General features: G+C 40.9%; 1 protein-coding gene across 2 annotated transcripts; it reads right to left on the reverse strand.

Moving 5' to 3' along the window:
- Positions 1-3492: 3492 nt before the first annotated feature.
- slc22a17 (solute carrier family 22 member 17) lies at positions 3493-21064 on the reverse strand. 2 transcript variants are annotated; one of them, XM_039789771.1, is made up of 10 exons: positions 20445-21059; positions 18390-18943; positions 13322-13425; positions 10996-11150; positions 9747-9912; positions 8932-9056; positions 8159-8264; positions 7686-7909; positions 6773-6884; positions 3493-5790 (listed from the first exon to the last, which is right to left on the reverse strand). In XM_039789771.1, exons 2-10 carry the CDS (start codon positions 18864-18866, stop codon positions 5514-5516), a joined length of 1746 nt encoding a protein of 581 aa, XP_039645705.1. In that variant the 5' UTR covers positions 18867-18943; positions 20445-21059; the 3' UTR covers positions 3493-5513. The 2 variants fall into 2 exon arrangements, with proteins under 2 accessions (XP_039645705.1, XP_039645706.1); XM_039789772.1 differs by having other exon boundaries at positions 5514-5790; positions 18390-18959; positions 20445-21064.
- Positions 21065-23866: the final 2802 nt, after the last annotated feature.

Consider the following 23866-nt stretch of genomic DNA (forward strand, 5'->3'; position numbering starts at 1 on the left):
GTGACTGGAGAAAGTACGACGACCTGTGTACCATATTGCCCTGCACTCCAACTTTCACAGTCCACACATAGTGATTAGAATGCCGCTCTAATCTTGAGGGCATTATTTTGCTACCAGGGTGGAACATACCAATCTTTGTTGAAATTTTCATTCTCAGCTGCCTGCTGTGGTACTGTGTTCACAGATGAGGCCAGACTGGGCTACCTGACACCAACAGCCACTTCAGTCAGACTGTTGTTGCACTGACACTCTAGAATGTGAAAATGTACGAGGGTGGAGTAGTTGTGTGTCCAGCCTTTTCTGACTGGGGGACCCAAGAGGGGCACTGACTTATGCAGGGGTGGCGGCATCAAGTGTGTGTGTGTGTGTGTGTGTGTGTGTGTGTGTGTGTGTGTGTGTGTGTGTGTGTGTGTGTGTGTGTGTGTGTGTGTGTGTGTGTGTGTGTGCGCATGTTGGAATAACATTAATTGTGTGGATGCTGATTTGGCAACATTCACAGTGTTGTTATCAGATTCAGATTCTTCCGTACGACTTTCGGTCGCCTATTACTTCTGCATACTTTCAGCTACAAAAACCATTCAAATATCAAAAAGTTAGGCTCTTTAAGGACATTTGTGTGGTATTCTACTTTTTTCTACCATATATACTTTTTAAGCTTTTTTCTTTTTACATTGAAAGTCAGTGGAGCAATCTTCAAATCCTCTTTAGGCTTCTTCCATTTCGAAATGCTTCTCCTCCCACATGCTTCTCCTCCCACATTAAACTACAGACGTCATTGGAACATAATTCAGCTTTTTGATATATTTTATAGTTTCTGTGTTATCACTGTTTAAGTTTAGTAGTTCTTTCAGGCTTTTTCTCCGTTTATAATGGGTGTGTATTGACTATGACTTTTTTCATTTTCTTCGACATGCTATGCTAAGACTTTTTCATGATTTTTTTTTAACAAACTATACTAGACGACATACGATTGACTTTTTTTACACTTTTTTGACATACTATCCTATGACTTTTTTATTTTCATACTATACTATGATTTTTTAATTACTTTTTTCGATATACTGGTACTATACTATTACTTTTTTAATCACTTTTTCCGACATACTATACAATGACTATTTTTGACATACAATTCTGTAATGTTTTTATCACTTTTTCAACACACTATAGTATGACTTTGTCAAATCCTTCACTCACTTATTAAAGTGCTGATACTCAGCTGCCTTATACCAACATTTTATCTGCAAAGGCTAAACTACAGTGGCTGGCCCAACTGGCTCCAAAGGAGACGTCTCCCTGATGAAGCAGGGGGCTGATAATCTCAGCAAGGCAGAGCTTGATTTCAGGTACATCTGCATCAATGCACGCTGCTACCTCCAACATCTCTCGCAGAACTTTCAAGACCTGCTATGCTGCAGCATCTCTGACTATTGCAGTTCCAGCAGCAACAAGGCCGTCTGCCTCCGTGTGTTGCTGCTACACTCCAGCATTCACAGCAGAGGGGGACAGAAAGGCTCTTTTGCTCTGCCACACAGTGCAGGGACCTTTTAGCTCATTATTATTCAAGTTTTTATCAATTACGGCCTCAGAGAAGGTATCCATCTCCTCTGTGAGTGAGGAGTGTATTCCTCTGATTACAAATTACACCTGATCATAATGAGGTAAGCAATAAGGCTGTCTTTTTCTAGTTACTTATGTTATATCTTATGTGGCCAGTTAAGTCTTTGGTTAGTATTGTGCTCTGCTGTAATGTCTCCATCTTGTGGTTCAGGTACAGTCCGCTTTTACACTATCAGAAACAGATTTATTGTCACAGTTGGTTTTTACTTGCATGGAATTTTCTTTTGGTGTGCTTGGCGTAGGGCTGGGCAATATATCAATATTATATCCATATCGATATATGAGTGTTGTCTTTTCCTGGTTTGAAAGGCTACATTACAGTACAGTGATGTCATTTTCTGAATTTACCAGACAGTTCTAGCTGTTCTATTATTTGCCTTTACACACTTAGTCATTAAATCCACATTACTGATGATTATTTATCTAAAATCTCATTGTGTAAATATTTTGTGAAAGCACCAATAGTCAACACTACAATGTTGTCGCAATATTGATATCGAGGTATTTGGTAAAAAATATTATATTTGATTTTCTCCATATCGCCCAGCAATAAACATATGAAAAGGGAATAAACAATAGAGAAGAGTACTGCAACCATCAAGAACATAAAGTTACAGACAGAAATATACAATAAGAAATATGTATGAAGACGCTATAACAAATATTTACAAGGTAACAGTTTTAGAGAAGATAAGAACGCAGTAGGGTTTTGTGACGGGTGTGCAAAAATATTGATCAGGGGAAGTTAGCAGTATATATATAATTTAATAATCATTGTCTTTGGCAGGTTGGATATCTTCAGCTGCCGCAGGAAGTGCATCCTCTGTTGTGCTTTTTTGATGTTCAGCTTCCACTTGAGGTCCTGGGAGATGATGGAGCCCAGGAAGCGGAAGGACTTGTTCACTTTCCGAAGTTAGAAGAGGAGATTGATACCACTGTGCTGTGGCCTGTCTCACAGCACCAGACAAACTATTTACAGGATTTCACACTTGAAACAAACTTAACGTGTTTGTGTTTTGTCTGGTGTTTTCTCGGTGTGCTTTTGGTTATATTTCAAGTCTCATTCATTCTATTAAAAAAAAACGAGTAACATTGTTTATAATCTGTGCTGTTGTGATATTCTGTCATCCTCAGCTACTCTCGGTCTCTTTTTCTACTTCTTTGTTCTTGTTGAAACACCCAGACCAGTCTGAAAACCTCTTTATTTGAAGGTAAGGCATACAGTATACTGTATCTGAGGTTTTAATACTTTTCTCAATTTGCATTCTGTGTCACTACTACACCCTCTGTACTTTCTTTAGAGCAAAGTTCACTTAAAATCCTCTGATAATAATAATAATAATAATAATAATAATAATAATAAAGTGCAACTGCATGGAAAACGTATAAACATTGAATGTGTAAGTTATGTGCATTTGCTACTAATTCTTCATAGATGAGTGGTCAGCTTCAGCTCCAGGCCAGCTGACAGATCAGATTTTCACATAGCACCAGCGGGATTTCCAAAACAGATTAGAGAGATTTAACAGCAGTTTACACTGAGATACAACCGGGCTACAGCTTCAGTGTTACGTCACCATCATATTCAAAATATCAGCAGGAATAGTGCTACTGGCAGAAATTCCTGTATGCATTTGAAATACTCTGCTAAAAATGTATTGTATAGTGTTTAGGTGTCATGCCTGTAGGTCCATAGAGTGTAAGTTACTTCTGGTCAGTGATGGATTTTGTGCACCGTTTAAAGAACACTATGTGCTAAGATATGTAACGTAATTACCTCCCTATTTTCAGTGGTATCATCTTCTCTGCATTTAACATTGCAGACAGTAGTTGTACATGTAACAATGCTTTTGAAAAAAAAAAAAGTCCACGTTTTGTTTATTTAACCAGTTTTATTTTACATTAAATCAGGCTATAGAGTTAACTGCATAACACTCATCATTGAACAGATCATCAGTGTTGTCAGACATAATACTACTTGAGCCGAGTTAATCATAGTGATAATAATTATCAGTGTATACGTGATAGGACTTGTTGAGTGCAACATACAGAGGGGATAAAAACTACCAAAGGCTGACAGAGGAAGAAGCCGTCAGCAGAAGTGAGTATCCTTTTTTTTTTTTTTATTATTTCTTTAGTGAATCCTCAACGTCAGAGTCCAAATTGAAAGACCTCCCGCTTCCTCTTAATATCACGCACCCACGAAAACTTAAGAAAAAGGATTACCCAAGCACACATAAACATACACTGGGATTTTTTTTGTTTTTGTTAAGCACTTAAACAGACATGCTTAGGTAATTCTCCCTCATGATAGAACCATTATGCAACATGGCATCAGCCAGCACACTCAAAATAAAGAAGCCATGAAGAAAAATATATCCTTGGTGCGTGTTTGAGGAGTTGGGGGGGTTCATTTGGCGCTCTGGGGCCCTCTTCAGCTCCCTTTCACACCTCATGGAGCATAATCACCGGGCCCTTTCTCCAGCATCAATAAACATTCAGGCAAAATTACGGATGACCTCTTTAAAAACTACCACATTTAAGTGCTGACAACATATACAGCATGTGTGCTGGTTATACAAGCCAACATTTAAACTTTTACTGTAGTTAGTTTGTACCCGTCTATTCTCTTACAGCTGAGACTGGTCATCTAGAGAGGTATTGAGTAACTATAAGCTTCTGAGAAAATACAGAAAAAAAACAAGCCCTTCAGTGCTTCCAAACATGCAGATAGGAATGTGACAGTTTATAGCTTCACTGTTATTTGATCAGAGACATTTCAACCCAATTTAACAATATTTAGCTTAATACTTTAAAACAATGCTAGGCCTCTGGATAATTGACTGATTTTGCTTAATAACAACATAAATAAAACATAAATATTGCTGGCTCCAGGCCAGATTCAGTTACTAGAATTAACAGTTTGAACATGAACCCCTTTCTGTTTGAAGGCCTTTTTCCTCTTTCTTTTTTTGCCTCTGATCCCAATATGGATAATAGTTTATTTACGCTCATAAAACATACATTTTGAAGATTTGGGGCAAGTTAACCACCATCATCTTTAAAAAGAATCTTTCAAAGTGCTCTGCACCGCTTCTCCACTGCAAAGCATACTGTACTGTAGTTTTCAGCGACAGGGTCTGCTTTAGCAAAACTCCGATGCCCTAAGAAGTTAAAGAAACTAAGTTTAGAGTATTTACAAGGCACCCACACTCCATCGAGTCTTGCAACAAATGTTCGAGAACTGTGGCCCGTCCCTGTTTGGAGTGGCACACGGAGACTTTTACCACAAGTGTCACAGAAAAATAAAATAAAAAGAGGTATGCAAAGCTGACTGTGCTTTGATTTTGCACACCTTCTTCAAGCACTTCTAGTGTTGTCGTACACAGCAAACACGACAAAAGACCTTCTATGCAGGTTAAGACAAATGCTAGGAATAATTTGCGACTACTCTCTGAGCCACGTCTGGTCTGGAGTGTCAGTAGTAAGCAGCGAACATCTCTACGACAGACGCACAGGACGACGGCGTGCAGCAGGGTGTGCTGGTGTGTCACATGGTGGGGGAATCGCGTGCCGTCTCGTCAGGAGGAGATGAAGATGAAGACTGCCCTACATGTGTCTGTGAACATCGTGTGTCACACATCTGAATGGCAGGAAATAGAGAATGGTGAAGACGAATGGCTCGACCCAACCGCCTGTGTTTGGAATGACTATGGGATGATATGTTAGGAAGCTTAGACAGCCTAATCACGTTCATCACCGCCCTTCATCGGCCGTCCACGATCATCTGTGCAGCCCTCGTCGCTTTTCTCTCCGTGAGCATGATGGATGTAAATCTTCTGGCTGCAAAGTGAGTGATTGAAGCACAGTCCGACCTCTCTTTCAGGGGTCTTTTAGGTCTCTGGGTTGGGCGTGGCTAGCAGCGGCACATTGTCCCTCCTCCTCCTGCCCAGTGGGGGGCGTCTGTACTGCTCACCGTCGGCCAGCGTCTGGGGCAGCGGCTTCCTCTTGCTCTCAGGCAGCAGCAGTATGGACAGCACGGCCAGCAGGGCCAGAGAGGAGTAGACCACGTGGTGGAGGAAGTAACCGTAGTGGTTCCTCAGGTCCATGAGCGGGGAGCTGAGGCGGCCCACGCAGCCCAGGGCCAGCACCGCACCCACACAACTGCCCCTGCAGACACACACAACTTCACATTGGACACATATACACACACATACACACCTACCACATATATGCTGGGATTTCATTTTTCAGATTCAGTCCTCCCATTCTCAAAAACACAACTCCCATTGGGTGCAGTTTGGTGTAGTTTTATTTATTTTGTATTACAAGTAAAATAGCATAATATGATATGTAATAATGATAAAGTTTCTTATTCTAATGGTCTAATAAAATATGTATGAAAAGGGTAAACACGCCTGCTGTTGCTCTGTTGTCTGTGTATGAAATTATGTATTGCAACATTTTGGGAAATGCACTAATTTACTTTTTTATTGAGAGTTAGATGAGAAAATGTATACCACTTTCACGTTGTCCTGTTAAATTTCAAACAGCTAGCCGCACCTCTAAAGCCTACTACCAACCAATTGTGTATCTTGTTGGTAAAGTCCATACAGAATCAAAGTGTGAAAATTGAGTTAGCTGCTTCACCCTGTTTCCAGACGGTCTGTGACGACATGAGTGGTATCATCTTATCATCACACTCTCGAAAAGAAAGCGAATAAGCGTTTCCAAAAATGTCAAACTAATCCTTTAAGTATGAATTTATTTATTTATTTGAGAAATATTAGGTCTTACACAGTACTATAAATGACCTTACGTGAGGCATTTTATTCCTTTGTTTTCAAAAGAAGATAAACTAAGCTGTTAGGTATTTTTAAGAGAGATCCCAGTTAATCAGGATTTTTTTTTTTTGATTTCTGAAAACTTCTCGTCATTACTAATAGATATTGATGGACATTTCCTCTCTCCTTCCTCACGACTTCCTGCATTTTTAATGTCCTGATTCGTTTTGGCAGCACTAATGGGCTGAGCAGGCTCTTTTCGAAAGAAACTAATATCAACACATTCCACATCTCAATTTATTTTCACAAAACTGAAAAAAGAAAGACGGCTTTAACTCTTAAAATCAGTGTTGCGGTGTTAGGGTTACCTGATGACGGTGGGCATGATCTCTGCAGTGAAGAGGATGCAGAGGGAGGCGGTGGCCTGGGAGGAGAAGAGACCCAGCACTGAGAAAACTGTGATGGCCGTCTCACTGAGATCTAAAGGGGAGGAGGGAGCACAAGCATCAGTAACTGTGGGCTACCTTGATGAAGTGCAGCATTTCGGTTTTTAATTTTCTGATGATATACCATGACGCCCTGTTGATTTCCAATGTAGAGCTCTGAATCATCCGTTCCCATTAACAGTAGACCCAGAGAGCAGTGAGTAGCCTCTAAGAGGTCACCTGAAACACCATCAGCGCCCAGTGCTGCTGCCCCCTCAGCCTTTGATGCATGACTAAAGCACAGCGCCTGACACAGCTTTGACTTTGCTGCCACTGCAGTGTCCTACATAAACTGAATGCCATACTCATTTTAAGCCACAAGGGGGAGACTGAGACTGAGGCAACTGGGAGTGTGTTCCTACACCACGCTGTGGAAAGACAAAGCCACCTGGAATGTATTTTTCCATGAACAGAGCTGAGCGGTTTGCCTTTAATCTATTTCATAATGCATGAAGCACGAGCCTAACATGAAGTCAGTGGTGTATAGATGATTTAATATGACCACAAAGCTGAGCTTAACATCAAATAAACTAACTTTTACGTTCATTCCCTTTAGGATTTGAGGAAGCAAGGCCTTTAATCCTCATTCAAGCCTCAAATAAAGTCTGTGTAACGTCTGGGGAGATTTGTTTGTTTGTTTATTTAGGATCCTCATTAGCTCCTGCATTGCAGGTGCTATTCTTCCTGAGGTCCTTATGAAGGAGGACTGTGTCCACCTTGTGGGCAAAGACTTTTAATAGCTTCCTTCATCTGACTCTTTGGAGAAAACAATTTCCTGCAACTAAAGCCTGCTTACACTCCATGAGTCCCAGGAGGATCAAAGAGGCCAGCCCCGTCATCGTCATGGAGAGGAGCAGGATGCCGCGGCGGCCGCACCTGTCTACGGTCGCCCAGAGCAACAGCCAGGCCCCACCCCCGGCGCACACAGACAGCAGGTAGGTCCAATAGAAGCTGGGGGCCGTGCCTCTGACGTCTCCTCGGAAAGAGCTGTAACAGTGACTAATGCCGTGAGAGATAAATCTGAGGGAGGAATGACCAAAAAAAAAAAAGACAAAGAGTAAGCAGTCATTATAAGGGTTTTTTAAATAGAAAAGTCGTTCAGAGTGGAAAAACATACCCAAAAAAGAAATTCAGTCAGAACACTTTTAGGATGAAATATGAGACAGCAGCCGGTTCCTGTGAAAAAAAAAGTGCTACGCAAACACAAAAGGGCTCGCTCAAAACTGCAGCGTTGCTAAAAGAATGTCAAGAGTAAACGGGATGACTTACGAGGTGAAGCCGAGCACACACATGTTCTTCCAGATGTTCCTGCTGTGGAAGAGCTCAGGGAAGGACAGGTGGGGGCGTGAGGAGGGGGCTGGCTCTGAATCCAGCTCTGCAGCAGGTAAACAGGACAAAACCGTATTTTATTTTATTTTATTTGTATTATTATTATTATTATTATTATTATTATTATTATTAGCAGCTCAATAATAGTAAAATAATCGATAGGTCACTGTCAATTTCATTTATTTATCTGAAAAGAGACATGTACAGGAGGTCAATGTTGTTGCAATTACGTTTGGTCAAATATAGGTTGTTTAAAAGCCACTTAGAATACTGTAGCTGCACCAGGCTTAATAAAAACAGATTCTATGGTAACACTTTAACCTCCGATTTAGCATTTATTACCATAATATAAACAGTTAATACATTATTTATAACACTATGATGTTATTATATAAAGCTAATGTCCACAAAACAAACTTAACAAGAGCAAACGCCTTTCTTCCTGGGAAACAGGTTTGCATATAAACTGTTGCAGAGCCCAGTGAATATCCAGCTCTGATTATTTCGTAGCTGCAGCTCATAATCCTTTATTATAATTCCATGTATCTTTAATAAATCATGAATTGGAATTGAGCATCATTACCTGCGCTTGGTAGTGGTGTGTAATAGGTACTCATGTTTTGAAATGCACTGCAATGAGTAACCCATAAATAATGAGGTATAAGACGCACACACACACACACACGCACACACGCACACACGCACACACACACCTGTGAAGCTCTCGTCGTCCCTCACATCTCTGTTGGAGTTCCTTCTCTCCGTGAAGGAGTTCATGTCTGCAGATCTCTCGGACATCAGGAGCCAGCGAGGAGACTCTGGAAACACCCCGGGAATGCTGCAGGAGAGAAAAGAAATACGTCGGTTCCACTCTTCCATCTTTATTGACCTTTACCCAGCACCAACACTATGGTGCTCATATTTTCTCCTTCAGCATGAAAAATAACCCATGTGGCTCACAAAGTGTATATATATATATATATATATATATATATATATATATATATATATATATATATATATATCTTAATCCAGCTTTTCTTCCAAATCTGCAATTCATGTTTAGTAATCAATCTCTGTCAATTTGGTTTTGAATCTGCAATGAAGGCTTATCTTGTAAGAGAGGTCTCAGAGTGACTGGGGACCTTAAACAAAGTAGTTCTGATGCATTCTGACATGAACTAAAAGGCTCAGTGTGACGAGGGGATTGGAATCAATACCATCCGACAAAGCTTTCGGCGAGTCAGTTGGCATCAAGACACTTTATCAAAAGACTATCACGTTCCTTCACTCTCTTGTCCCTGCATTCTCACAGGAAAATAAACACGTGCATACTTGGGACTGTATACTATACTTAGATATTCTAATATCTAAATATGAAAAGGAAATGTGGATGATGAAGTCCCACAAATGGGAATCAAAAAGCTAAAACTGAGAATTCAATTAAACAGAAAGGGCTTAGAAACAAATAATCATACATGTACACCAGCAAGTAAATACATACACACACACACACACACACACATACCCGTAACTGAGGAAGAGTGTTAGCGGGGCGGCGCCGGCTCCCAGTAGGCCCCTCCAGGACTGGCAGCCCAGGGCGACGGCCAGCAGCAGCAGCTCTCCGGCTACAGTCATCAGCCCGGCCAGCATGGTCACCACCAGCCTCAGAGACGGTTCACACAGCTCCAGACCTGACAGGCAAACACATCATCAACCCTGACAACTCCTTACCTGCTAAACAAGCATCTCAGCTAGGGCTGCACCATATACCGTTTTTTTATCGTCATCGCGATATCAACTGGGCACAATAAACACATTGCGAAAGGTTGCGACATATCGCAAAAGACACTCTTTTTTTGTGTTAGTTGAAAGAAAACATCAGTAGAAAACTGCACTTTAAAATGTAACTTCTGTTTTTTAGTGATGCCTTTTATATTCAATTCAATAAAAGAATGTTGGTATTATTTGTTTTAAATTCAACAAGCAATTGGTTGTATTTGAGCAGAATACTGAAAGCAGCGGAAATGCAGAGTGCACTCTGATGTTTATTTTGAAGAATATCGATATTGCGATATTCAGCAACGTTATATTATGCATATTTTCCTCATATTGTGCAGCCCTAATGTCAGCATTGTCATTGTGAACATTGCATTTATCTCAAAGCATTGCTGTGCCTGACTACATATTAAAGGCCGTTTTATGGTTCTGCGGAGGCTCCACGCAGAGCTTTCGCCGTAGCCTACGTAAGTGGCCTGATGTTTATACTTGTGCGCTGGTGTGTGCGTCGAGCCGGTATGTGTGTGTGTGTGTGGGGAGTGGGTGATAGAGCGAGGGAGAAGTGAGAGAGTGATGGCGATTAGCTTTGGAGCGAGTACCGACTCTAGAGTCATAGTGAGAGAAACAAAGTGTCGCCCCTGTGCTTTCTGACCACGGTGGTCAATCTGTAGCAGGAAAAGGTAACCCTCTCCTTGATTTCACGTTGTTTATGGAGAAGGAGAACCAGGAAATGATCCGGGGGAAATGCAACACTACCAAGCCACGGCAGAGCGACGTGCGTCTCTGCGACATGTAGTTAAATTTTTTAAGAGGTGCAGGTCAGGCTATGGCGTAGGGTCCAGCGTAGACGCAGAGGGGTCTGCGGGGGTACGCCGTCGATTTTACGCACGACTATAAAATGGCCTTAAGAGACACCAACATGGCTGTTAATCCTGTTCGATTGATCTTTTTCTGCTAAAAACAAATATGGTGGATCCCTAAAATGTTAAAATACTCACGAGTGATGTACAGAATGAGGTAGACTCCTGCACTAGCTGCCGCCAAACAGAAACGCATGACGATGAAGATGGAGGGGTACGGAGAGACACACACCAGCACCCCAAACACCACCGACAGGGTCAGACAGGTCAGCAGAGTCTTGGACCTGCCCAGCCTGCATAGATACAGACAGAAACAGAGATACAGTATGTACTGAAAACCACCTGACCGACACATCCTTACACCTGTAATATTACACCGAAAACCTATTACACTTGCAGTTTTTGATACAACTTATAAATATATAAATTGGGATATTGTTAATCTACCATTCCAAAAGTGTCTTCAGTCATTTTATCATCAAAAAGAAAAGACATTTAAATCTGTATCAAGATGAAACAAGGATGTACAACAGAAATACATGATAATGTAAGTAGGTTCTGATTATCCTAGAGCAAAAACACTACTTCACGAGTTTAAATATTAACAGCAAGAGGGTTGAGATCGGAAAATAGGTCTACTGTGAATAAAAGAGATGAGATACAACAGAGAACCACAGTAGGAATGGCATCATAAACCATTAATGTTGCCAACACATTCCTAGTTTCATGTCATTTACAAATAATTGAGACAAAATGACAAATTTAACCAGATCAAATGTTTATGAACAAAACTAATTGCCCATAATTTCAAAACACAATTTTAAGGCCTGATTTCGGTCAAATTAAATTCTAAGGACGTGCAGACAACCTGTTCAAATATGAAATGTATCATCAAAACTGTCAAAAAGGAAGTTGTGCTGCAATCACAAAGAAAGACATAAATAACACATATAAATGCATCTTCAAAAAGGTCTGAGGCATAACTCATGTGATGTCACTAAATGTGACTTTCAGCTGCATGCAGGTGCAACACTTTTGTTTCCAACCTGCATATTAGCACTGTTCCCTTTTTTTTCTCTGTACGTTCCCTAGGAGGCAGCATTAATTCACTAGTCTTAACAAACAGATGCTATGCTCAATTGGTCAGCAAATGAACAAGGGTTGTTAGCTGATTAAACTGGCATCCTCTCCCTCGCAATTCCCCCCAAACTACTGCTTCCCCAACAACACAGCAGACACAGGCTGGATCCATTATGTCAATTATTAGAGGTGCTTGGGTTGTGTTTAATGCAGACTGCAGAGCATGAGGTCCTAAGCACTAGGCATATGCAAAAACTCAGACTAACATTAACCTTTATGCCATGCATTGCTTATACGTATGTAAAACAAATTGCTGATTGTGATATATTCTTAAAAAAGGTAGTGAAACTGCAATGTAAGGACAAGAGACTGAAGATTGAGGAACAAATTGACTTAACAGCACAGTTTGTAGCATGCCATGACAGGAATATCCCCAAACAAGCTTTCCAAATGGACACAGTAGTCTGGATGTTGGAAGTTGAGTCAGTGTTTTGCCGTTCTCAAAATCCCTTCGTTTTGGGAAACAACAACAAACTTCGAGCTAACAAGCTACACGCTGAAAATGGCAAGTTTTGAAGAAAATTTGGATCGTGCAAGGCAGGCCTGCTTGGTTCTCTCTGGGAATGATTGTAAAGATTTACAAAGAACATGTGGTAACACTTCACTTGAAGGTATCTGCATAAGAGTGACATGACACTGTCATGAACACATGAACCCTAACCATAACTCTAACCCTAACCATAACTTGTCATGACAAAAACCAACTGACACGTACTAAAAGAAGTGTTATGTCACAAACGTTTATGACCTGTTTATAATGTTTATGACACGTTCATGACAGTGTCATGTCACTCTTATGTAGATACCTTCAAGTAAAGTGTAACCGAATATGTTTAATGTAACGGCATTTACTAACTGGGCCGTTTTGGGACCGATTGGTACACACTGAGATACACTGGTAAGAGCAAATTACATTTAACCATGTATCTACAGTAGCTAATTTAAATAGCTCACATTACTGTATTGTGTGAACAGTTGACTACATTTAATATTTTATATGGAGTTTTCTTTTTGCGAGGTGCAAATGTTCCAAACAAATTCCTTCCCGATACGATTATGCAGAGCCAGCCTCGTTGTGTCCGGAGCTTAGCGCCGCCCAAGACAATTGTTATTGGTTTAAAGAAATGCACCCAGAGCGTTTCTTTCTCCTATCCCAGAATGTATCTGTGGTGTAGCCAGACCTAACTCCACAGCACTGTGCCAGACTATTGACACAGTAACCTATTAACAGAAATCGCCTTGGGTTGTATGTTTGGTCTTTTCTGCAGATGACTGTCTAAACCACACAGCCTGCAAGAAACACTGGTGTGCGTGCGTGCATTACCTGTCAGCAGCATAGCCCAGGCTGAGACAGCCAGTCAGGATGCCCAGGATGAAACACACCTCCTCCACTGGGACCAGCCAGTACTGACCACACACCAGGTCCCACTGGACAGCACAGACACAAGAGGGAGGAAGACAAATCTGTTAGTTCTTATCTGTGCAGGTAATTACAACATGTTGGAGAACAGGAAGTCATCAGGCAGACATCACCACACATATGGAGCAACAGGAGAATAGAAGCGATAGAAATCCAGATGTGCACACACTGGAATAAGGTTTAATTAATATTCCAACCAACCAAAACTTAACTCAACATTTTGACCCCAGTGCCTACCAAAATTACCTATTAGAACTGCAACTAACAATTATTTTTATCATGAATTATTCTGACCATTATTTTGGATTTAATTGATTTGTGAATTAAACGTGAGCAAAAGATGAAAATAAGAGTGCAAGGTGAGGTCCAAAACCTAAATACATTAAATCCGTTGTCTATTACAATGATAGAAAAGAGAAAATCATTACGTTTGAGAAAGTGTAACTACCACGGTTTTAATTTTTTCTAAATCATTATTCTAAGAATGACTTAAATTCATTGACTGAAAATTAATGAATCGCTACTGACTGCGATTAGTTTTCTGATAATCGGCCCTACTACCCATGTTTACCCAAAATCATTATCAGTAACAAGGTACACATGTTTGACGGTTTGTAAACTGTAAATAAAAAGAAAAACCTCATGATGAACTAGTGTTCTGGCTTATTGGATGTACAGTGCTGGGATAAAGCCTGACATCCGGTGCACGAGGCCCTCCACGTCCACTCTCTATTTTGCAAGGTCACCGTCGCTGCATCTGGGGCTTAGCGCCGTCCAGGACGGTTGTGATTGGTAGATTGATAGATAAGCAGTGTATCCAGACCATAATACCAGTGCTGACATGGCGCTGGGGAGATAGGTCTGGCAATTCGAGACAAATTGTCCGTAAGCTCATTAAGGAAATTGGCGTACCCAGAAGAAAGGAAAGATCCCCCCTAATTTACACCAGGCTGTGAAGACATATTTCAGATGGATGGGTCTAGTTTTGAAGACAACAAAAGACAAGTAGGCACTCTTTGCTTCCAAAGAGAGATTAAAAAGAGAGTTAGAAGTGTGTTGCTTTCCTCTCTGCATTTTTTAAAGCCCGAAGCCATAATGTATAACATCACTGAGCATTCACATTGATTGCTAGCTTGATTTACTCATGAAGAAACATGCCTCTGGCATTAATTGATTAATTCATTCATTCATTCATTCATTAGTTACTTTGATTCAAAAGGCAGCACAGTTTCATTTATTCACAGAACAAAATAACATTATGATTTATATCCAATTACTTCACAGAGATGGTGCAAGAGATTTAGTGTCTGGTCCTTCCTGGATGTATTAACACTTTCGTGTACGTTCTTTTACTGTGCGGTTTTGTGTTTAAAATAATGATGTGTACACTTGGATTACAAAACGAGATTACTGGCTGAGAGAATAACGCAGTATAAAGCCTTCAGGATCCTCAGACTATAAGATACAATAAAAACACAGGAGGATGTAAACTTATAATATTACTGTGTATGTGGTGATAACAATGTATTACATTCATTAGTAGTAGTACCGGCAGCAGTATCAGTAACAGTAGTAAATAGTAACAGTAGCAGTTACTGTGCCAATTTACATAATAGTGCATTAACATGGAAAGTGGGCCTAAAAGTTTTAAATCAAATCAAGCCGAGCCACTGATTTGCATAAACAGCTGAGCTCTGCTAATGTCGCTGTGTGCTGGCCGCTAAAAAGCAAAATGATTTTATCGATCTAGAGAGGGAGAGCAGAGGCCCGATGATAATAAAGGCCTTGCATAATTGGAGTCCGTGCACAGAAACATAAAAGCCTGTCGCATAATATCAGCTGTCCTACTGCTGAGGCACAGAGCCACAACAGTGCGCACCAGTCGGGTAAAGGGCAGCATAGCAACCCATAGTGCTCATTCGGGTGGAATGCTTTGGACAACAGGACGAGGGTAAAATGCAAACAGACGAGTTTGTAAACTCCTCAGACTGGTTTTGGGAATGAGGCTCCAATCAGGTACATTTCCCCCTCCACCCCCCCGGAAGGACTGAAACCTGCAACCATTTCTCCCTTTCAGACTGAAACAGAGCCTGTTGCTATTGTGTGATGATCTCAACGAAGACTTTGCTAATTCATATTTTTGTTGTTATTTTCACTAAATGTTTGCCATCAGACTGACACAGGATGTTTTAGATCATGTTTTAGATCAGAGCGAGGATACATATGTTTTAGGATGACTTTTCAGCTTGAAAGCAACAAGAATCTTAATAAAGAGATAGAACAAGAATATTATATATACATACACAGTATATATGGTGATATAGTAGATTGGAAAAATCTATTCATAATCAGAAACTGTCTATGTTATGTTTAATCTGACAATACATAAATGGAATACTGCCATAACGTCCTGCTTATTATTTGCTATATTTTCCCCATGGGTAATACACCCAGGTATATATCAAATATACAGCTACTACTATATAAATGCTATGACAACATTATTGAGCGTTGACGAACGTATGTAACTTCATGGTATTATCATATTGCCCAGCCCTAATAATGACAGGAAGTGCCTGTGCATTAGCCCGTAGATCCACAGCATAGAGATGTTAAGTGGAGTTTGTCTCTAGTGAAGTGACAGTATCTATTGATTGTGGCGGAGACGAAGCTGATCAGAGGCCCTCCTGCTTCCTGCTCAGCGGACTGCCAGCTCAGCAAAGCGAAGCAGCACTGGAGGAACAGATCGTCATGACAGCAAAAAAATAAAAAATTCTGAGCTTAACCTGATGCCCATGTCACTCTCAGTATGTAAAATGAGGGGTGGACGGACGAGACTAAAAGCATGCTACTTACTGTATGCCTATAAGAAAGCATATGTTGCACACATGCTTTTGCTAAATGCTTCCCTTGGCAGCGTTTATGCATCCTCAGCTCGCTGCAGTGATGTGGGTGGATTACCAGCGAACTGCCCTAATACCATGGACTGGAGGGCTGGGTGTGGTTCCCACAAAACAGACACACAGCCACAGAGTGACCAGCCTGAGTGGAAAACTGTGAGCAGCCGTCTAGGATCTATTTCTTCAATTCAATGTTTTTACTATGAAATCCAGCTCTGAGTGGAAATGCAGGTTTGTTTTCCCACTGGTCATGCAAGTAGTATACATAGTGACACAATAATGCACCAACACCACATTTACCTGCTGTATTTATCACATTGGCTACCTGTTACAGTATAAAAAATCAAATACATGTAGGACGTGGGTTGCTTTCATGAATATGATCAGCATGAGCAGCAGAGCAGCTTTTTCCTACAGCTAGACATTTGAGAATTAGACCTAAATCTATAATTGCATTGAGAAACACAAGCTCCACTGGCAACTTGAATAGACTGTTTTTCTCTCATTTGGAGCAATCCTTTGATTGTGTAGTTATGAGCATATGAGGAAAAGAAACCACCTGAAATTTTTGATAGGGGGTTATTTTTCAAACCTGTCAATATTCCTAGAGTTTCTTTTAGGGGACACAATGCAATTCAAAAGGCAAGATAATATCACAGTGACACAATATTCCCTCTTCCACTGTAGCTTATCTTTAACCTGCCTGCCTGCTGTTTATATATAAGACAAGAAGTTACAGTTAAAAGGTTAAAAGATACAAAGTTGTGCCCAGGTGGTTTAAATCCTCAGAGCAGGGAGGCACATAGTTTGACAGTTACTGAGATGCCCACAAGCAAGACATTTTAAGGGATCATTCCTATGTTTGTATATGTTCCCATTACATACAAATTGCTGCCAATCATATTCCAAAGCATAATAATGGTGTACGTTAATTTAAGTACAATCTTTTTCTATCTCAATACCAATCAGGTTGTGAGCAGAGATTGTTCTTCCTCTGCTATGTATGCAAGGAAACTTTGACCTCTTCACGTTCTCTGAGATCTCTCTCCAATGGCCCTTGATGTTGACAGTGACGTAGGTAAAACACATTTCTGAATGAGTCACCGAGCATTGTCCAACCAGGCGTCCCAGCCCTACTCTCACAGTTGAATGGAAGTCTAACTAATAACTTAAAAAGGGCACTGCAAAACTCAAGATGGACAGTTTTTAAAAAGCATAAAAACTGATGCAGCAGACCAATATATATTGTCTTCTTCCTTGTCAAAACCTGGTGCCTAAATTACCCACAATGCCACCCGACCGTCTGAGATTTGAGTTTGTTATGCCAGTGATTTTCAAAATGGGGTCCGTGGCACTTTGCCAGGGGGTCCAAGAAAAGTTTTCAGATTCATTGATTTTAATTATTTGAGCCTTTTCCCTGAAGCTGAGATGAGGGAGCAAACTACCGAAGTCTGGTAAACTCACTTCTTACTAACGCAACATAAACATAGGTGAGTGTATGAGAGACACTATACCTAAACCTAGATTTGTTTTTTGTTGTTATCTCATCATGTGTAATTCTGCGGTTTAGCAGTGGTGTGTATGGAACAACAGCGTCACACTGTCCTGGGATTAACGTCAGACATGATCAGTCTCATATGACTACCTCAAACATCGGTACTATGCACATTCATCATCGTCTGCACCAAACAGGAGGTTTGTGTTGGAAAATGTTATCAGGATCTCCCGAATCTCTGACGTTGGAGTTTTCTTGAATGCACCAACAAGGGAGAGTTTTCCCAACAATCCCTGTCCCCACACAACCATAACAAAACTTAATAAAAAATAAATGGCAATGCTATGTTGCATTATAAACTAGCAACATCCGAGGCTCTATAAGCCGCCAGGAGAAGAGGCTGCGTGCTCAGCAAGACCCTCCTGTGGATTAATACGGGATAACAACGGTTTCAGCATTTTAAGGCCCACAATCCATACAAAAAAAAAATAAACAAAAAGATAACCCTCCCACAGAAAGCCAAAATAATAAACTAGACCAGGACCATAATTAAGAGTATCCCAGGCCGGAGCTTTACCTCAGTAACGATGTTGTTCCTCAGCCCTTCTGTGACGTTGTAGTCCCAGCCGGCCTCGCATTCCACTACTGCTGACTGGCTGCCGTTGACATACTGCTTACACTGGGACAGGCCCCCGCTGTCCCCATGCCTCTCCCCCTTCTCCCAGGGCAGGGAGGCGTTCAGCACCTCGGGTGATGGTAAAGGCCCCGGCAGGTGGCAGTGGTGGGGCGGGGAAAGGGTGATGAGGGGGTCGGAAGAGAGCAGGAAGGCCAGGAAGAGGTTGGGCAGGATGGAGAGAGTAATCAGAACCCTCTGCTTCTTCCTGCCCAGAGCCAGCACCATCACCTCCCCCGTGGGAGGCAGCGAGGGTGGGGCAGGCAGGGAGGAGGAAGAAGGGGCTGGGGAGGAGGGAACTGGTGAGGAGGGGAGGGATGGAGGGGGAGCAGGGCACGGGGAAGGGGAGACCAGAGGTGGAGAGTCCGGGGAAGTCATCATTGGGGGGTTAAAAGGTGGAGGTGGAGGTTGTCGTGATGGTTGATCCCCAGACAGAGGGGAAGAGAAGTAGGAGAGCTCTGTGGAAGACAAGAACTACACAGCATTATTATTTATAGTTTAAACACCCAACACGAGACTGACATGTAGCAGGCTAAATCTTAGAGATAATGGAAGAAAAAACATAAATAACCGTTCACAATACATTTCCACAGTAGGAAAAGCACAGGTATTAAATAAAGTAATAAATGACAGCTGAATTACATTTATCAGCTTCAGTTTCAGGGTCCTGGTATCATGCATACATACAACATCTGAATATAGTTAGATATTAGACATATAGCCATTACTTGGCAAATTTTACTTTGACGCGTATGTGTGTTCCCCTTACGTACCAGCCACATGGTATTTCCTGCCTGCTGTTTTCCTGCTTTGTGGAGTAACACTAATGTGAAAGTTCACAGTAACATTGCATTTTGACCGACATTTCCATAGTAAGAGGGGACACACTGGGTCCTTTCACAATGAGACTACACTATTTTAAATACTGAGCAAATATCTGTCCAGAGATTCCTACTGAACAGAAGAAATACTGTACCATACAGGAGCTGAGTATTTACATAATCCAATTCTTTCCATCCTAAGAGTTAATTTAGTACTAGGAATACAAGATCATACCTGTACACTTACTGTAAAAGATCCACCGAAGAGCTGAAATGATTAGTCATTCACTATTTTCTTAGATTGTATAGGCCAAACAATAAAGATAAAGAAGATTATTGTTAGTTGTAGTTCTTATTCAGACCCACTGATCGGTTTTAATACTGTTTATAAAAAACACTACCAATTGGTTATAGGCCTAACATAAAGCTTTATTGGCTTTGTCATTTGACAAGACCCCCCAAGTTGTTACACAATGAAGAGACTCCAGTCAAAAGAGGATTTTTGTTGTCAAGTGTAGCCTATCTGTCAGTACCTTGTAAGGGGTAAATGGGGAGACAGAAAACAGGTATAAATAGCAGTAAAGTTAAAAAAAAGGGTTGTGGGTTAAACCTCTAACAGATGGCTAGAAAACCCCTAAAGGATGGGTGTTTTTTAGAGAAGAGGGAGCCCTTCCCTTTTTTATATTACAGGCTGCTCTCTGTGTTCCCAGTTGAGGGCTGGAATGTGAACAGCCTGTGCTTTCCTCAGCAGCCTCCTCTGTCGGTGCACATGGTGCTCCTCAAGCAGCCAGTGTTGCCGTGTTTTCCTAACAGGGCCAGGAAGTCTTTAAAAAAAAAAAAGGAATCCCACAGGGTTACATAAGAGCTTTTACACGAGGGGGGTAAAGGACGTGGGGGGAATGTAACACACATGGGACTGGCTGGCCTCTGTGGAAGTACTAACACAATAACAGAGAGAGAGAGCGACAGTGCGAGGAGAATACAATGACAATGTAGTGGGGTGAAGCAGCTGCGCCAGGCTGGTCGTACAGGACCGACGAGACGCACACCTGCCCCGGCAGACTGGCGAAACACACAGCTGCTGATATTACAACGTCTGCCTGGCTTAAAAAAAAAACAGAAGCAAACTGTTACTCACCCGTTTAAAATGTTGTCCAATGTGAGCCAAAAAGCTACTGCCCGTGGTCTCTTCCAAACCTCCAAAACACAGCGGGGTGAGAGGGGAGACTGAGTAGGGAGTACCGCATTCACCGTGTCTTCTTTGCGCCTCGATGCCAGTCTGCTTTGTCTGTTATATGAAAAGACATTTCTGTCCCAGAGAAGTGTATAGCCTCTAATAAACACCAGCGCTGCCTCTTTGACACAAGCAAGGACACTGGACTCCTGTTAGCCACTTTGAGGTGAGATGATGCTAATAGACTCCTCTCCTACCGTCGCTGGTTTTTAACGTTAACTGTTTTGTCCATGTTTCTGCCTGCCGACATTACACAAAATGATTAAATAAGACATGATTGTGTCCGACATTATCTTAAAGGGAAACGCGTCGTCAGTCAGCCGCCCGGTCGCTGACAAAGAGCGGGTGGAAAACTGCATTAGGAGAAGCCTGTTTATAGATACGAGCTGTTCCGCCGGTGGCTGCACACTTCGATACAAGTCGGCTAAAATCGTCAAAGCGACGTCCCCTCGTCTCACTGCTTTCAAAGATCGTATATGGTGAGGTGGTATGTCACTCAGCAATACATTCCTGTTTCCTTTATTCATTTAGATATTAGTCAAGTCTCGCTGTGCCAGACCTTGCTTCCCAGCGCTGCGGAGGAGGTTCTGGCTAGTCCACGCAGCATTCTGGGATGGGAGAAAAACATGCTCTGGTTTATTGGCATTTCTTTAAACCAATCACAATCGTCATGGGTGGCGCTAAGCACTTGTTTTGGTGGAACATGTGTAGCCTAGGTCCTGTAACAGAAAACTCAGATTGGACAGATAGTCTGGATTTACCCTGCTGAGATGAGATCTGAGGAGCAGTTAACCATAGTCCTCATAAATCAACACGAGTTTAAAAATCCAACACAAAGAAAGCGGAAGGTGACAGACATCCGGCCAAAAAGAGTGAAATCCGGCAGAATTTCCGGTGGCACCGGAGCAATCCTGGAAGTGGAACGTCGTGGATATAGACTAATGACTGATTCCGATAAGCCTACATTGATTATTTTTAATTTAATATTATTGTATAAAAATGGTTGTTGATTTGAAGCATTAAAATTGATAAAAAACACTCAAAGTTAATATAACTTTATAAGCTCTTTAAAACAACAAAGACTCCTCTGACTCTGTTTAGGTGAAAGTGGCGACATGCAGAATTAATTAATTAGGCCTAAATAATAACATTTAACCAAAACAAGTATGTAGGCTACATTCAGCTATCTCTCCTCTTTCCATTTCCACAAATAAAAAGTTATCGCACCTGTTTTTTAAAAACTAGGCTATATTAGATTCAACGTATCTCACGTTATCTTATAAGCTGTTCCAAATTCTTGCCCTAATCACATTGTTGTATTATTGTCTCCTGCTGTTCTCTGGCAATATATTATTGGCTATAATGAGTATTTTTAGATTTGTAATGTAAACGTATTCTAATCAATTCTAAGTCTATCATCAATCATTATCTAATCTAAACAATTTAAATGATTTGTTTCTCTTGAGCCCACCAGACTCACATTGTTTAGGACTATTTAATGTGCAGAAAGCTTCTTATTGCTTACACTATGAAAATGCTACTGATCACCCCTTATTAATGTTAATTATTAATATATCCTATTAGATTTTGCACACTTTTTATGTTGGTTGAGCATTACATTTTTGATCCAAATATTTCAGAAATTTTTACAAGGCTGTTTTGGGGAATTTTTGCTAAGAAACCTTAATTTCTTTTCTTTCTCTTCAGATTTAAGAATCTCGGCCATTTTTAATTTGTGTATTTCATTTTAATTTTGTTCAAAAGTATGGGTGGCAGGAAAAGCGGTTTAGAAAGAAAAAATGTCTATGTAGGAATACTGCAGTGGCTTTTGTATGTACGTTATGTAATATACATATTTATTATCATGTTAATGAGTGAATAACTAGCCAAAAAAGACCAGTCTTGAGGAAAGTAAAATGTCAAATGCAGTGATGGTATTTGGAAAGCAGAAGAGGTACACAGATTCATGGGTAGAGTGAGACATCTATTCTTTGTAAAATATCTCTACAGAAGGTCTGCATGTAGTTCTCTGCCGCATGATGGAGCCATAAATCACAGGCCACCACAAGAGACAAGTCTAATAAAGCCTACACTGTAGGCTACCTCCATGGTCCAGGCTCATATGGGATTGTTCTCGTGAATATGCAATGATTAACATGTCATTTTGATATATGCGAGAAATGCCACATATTGTCTGCTTGGAGAACATCTCTGTTCCCTCATTTATTTCCGGCCATATGTTACTCTTTTGTCCTATGCATTTATTAGGCTTTCCAGGGCCATCACTACTAATTTTGCACTATAGGTTTTTTTTAGATACTTTTCCTCTCTCCCAGTATACTATTCCTGAGCATAACGTTTCCACCTTGTTTTTAGGTGGAATATAATGCCAGATTTGGTGGACCTAGAATGAGCTACAGTTTTTACATCATATTTCATGGACAAATACATTACCATTTAATTGGTTTCAGCCATCCATTTGGTAATGACAGCTAAGCTACACTTGATGGCACTAACACAGTGTGTTCCACTGGTGTTGCAGCAGCCAATAGTGGAAGGCTTTGGCTCTATCAGTCCACACAAACATTGCTGTACATTTAATTGTTGTTAGTCATCGAGCGTTTTTTTTTAAACAGAAAATCACCATTACATCTTGTATGTAATGTTAGTGTCTGTTGTCATGACAGTGTGTTTGTGTTACCCACACAGCATGACCATAGTGGCTGCCACTTCCCCTAAATACAAAGATAGCATCTATATATTACAGCTTGTGAACATTTGTGGTACACTATCTACTGTATCAGAAAGTAGGATCCTTAAAATATCTATCTGCAAAAAAAGAACAATGAAAAGTGCCATGCTTTTTTAAGCAGATGAATCACCCTCAGTTAGTCATTCATGCTAAGAAAAGCAATTTACACCACTGCAGAATCTCTATCACTGCAGGGCTCTTTCTTATTGATTATGTTGGTACCATCACTGGAAGGTTTTTTTGAAGGTGTGGTGGGAACCTGAAAATGATAATGCTAATCCTCTGACCGCAGAGTTGTACTGGGCTGCCTCTTGTGAACTATGTGTGAGTGTGAAGTGCGGAAGTGCTGAAATAGAGGTAAAAGGTTTGTTTCCCATATTTGGACTTAATCTTGTGCGGTTTGTATGTTGATATATTCAATCATTCTTTGCTCTGTAAACTGCAGTCCAAGTAGCTTATCAACTACTGCCATAAAAATACCTTTAATGAACAGGAGCTATATGATTGGAGCTGCTTCACTGGGGCTGTGGTGGGGTTCATGGTCTGCTGCTGTTGGGTAACTTGGTAGGGATTA

Source organism: Perca fluviatilis, chromosome 22 (assembly GCF_010015445.1).
Source record: "Perca fluviatilis chromosome 22, GENO_Pfluv_1.0, whole genome shotgun sequence".
Classification (NCBI taxonomy): domain Eukaryota; kingdom Metazoa; phylum Chordata; class Actinopteri; order Perciformes; family Percidae; genus Perca; species Perca fluviatilis.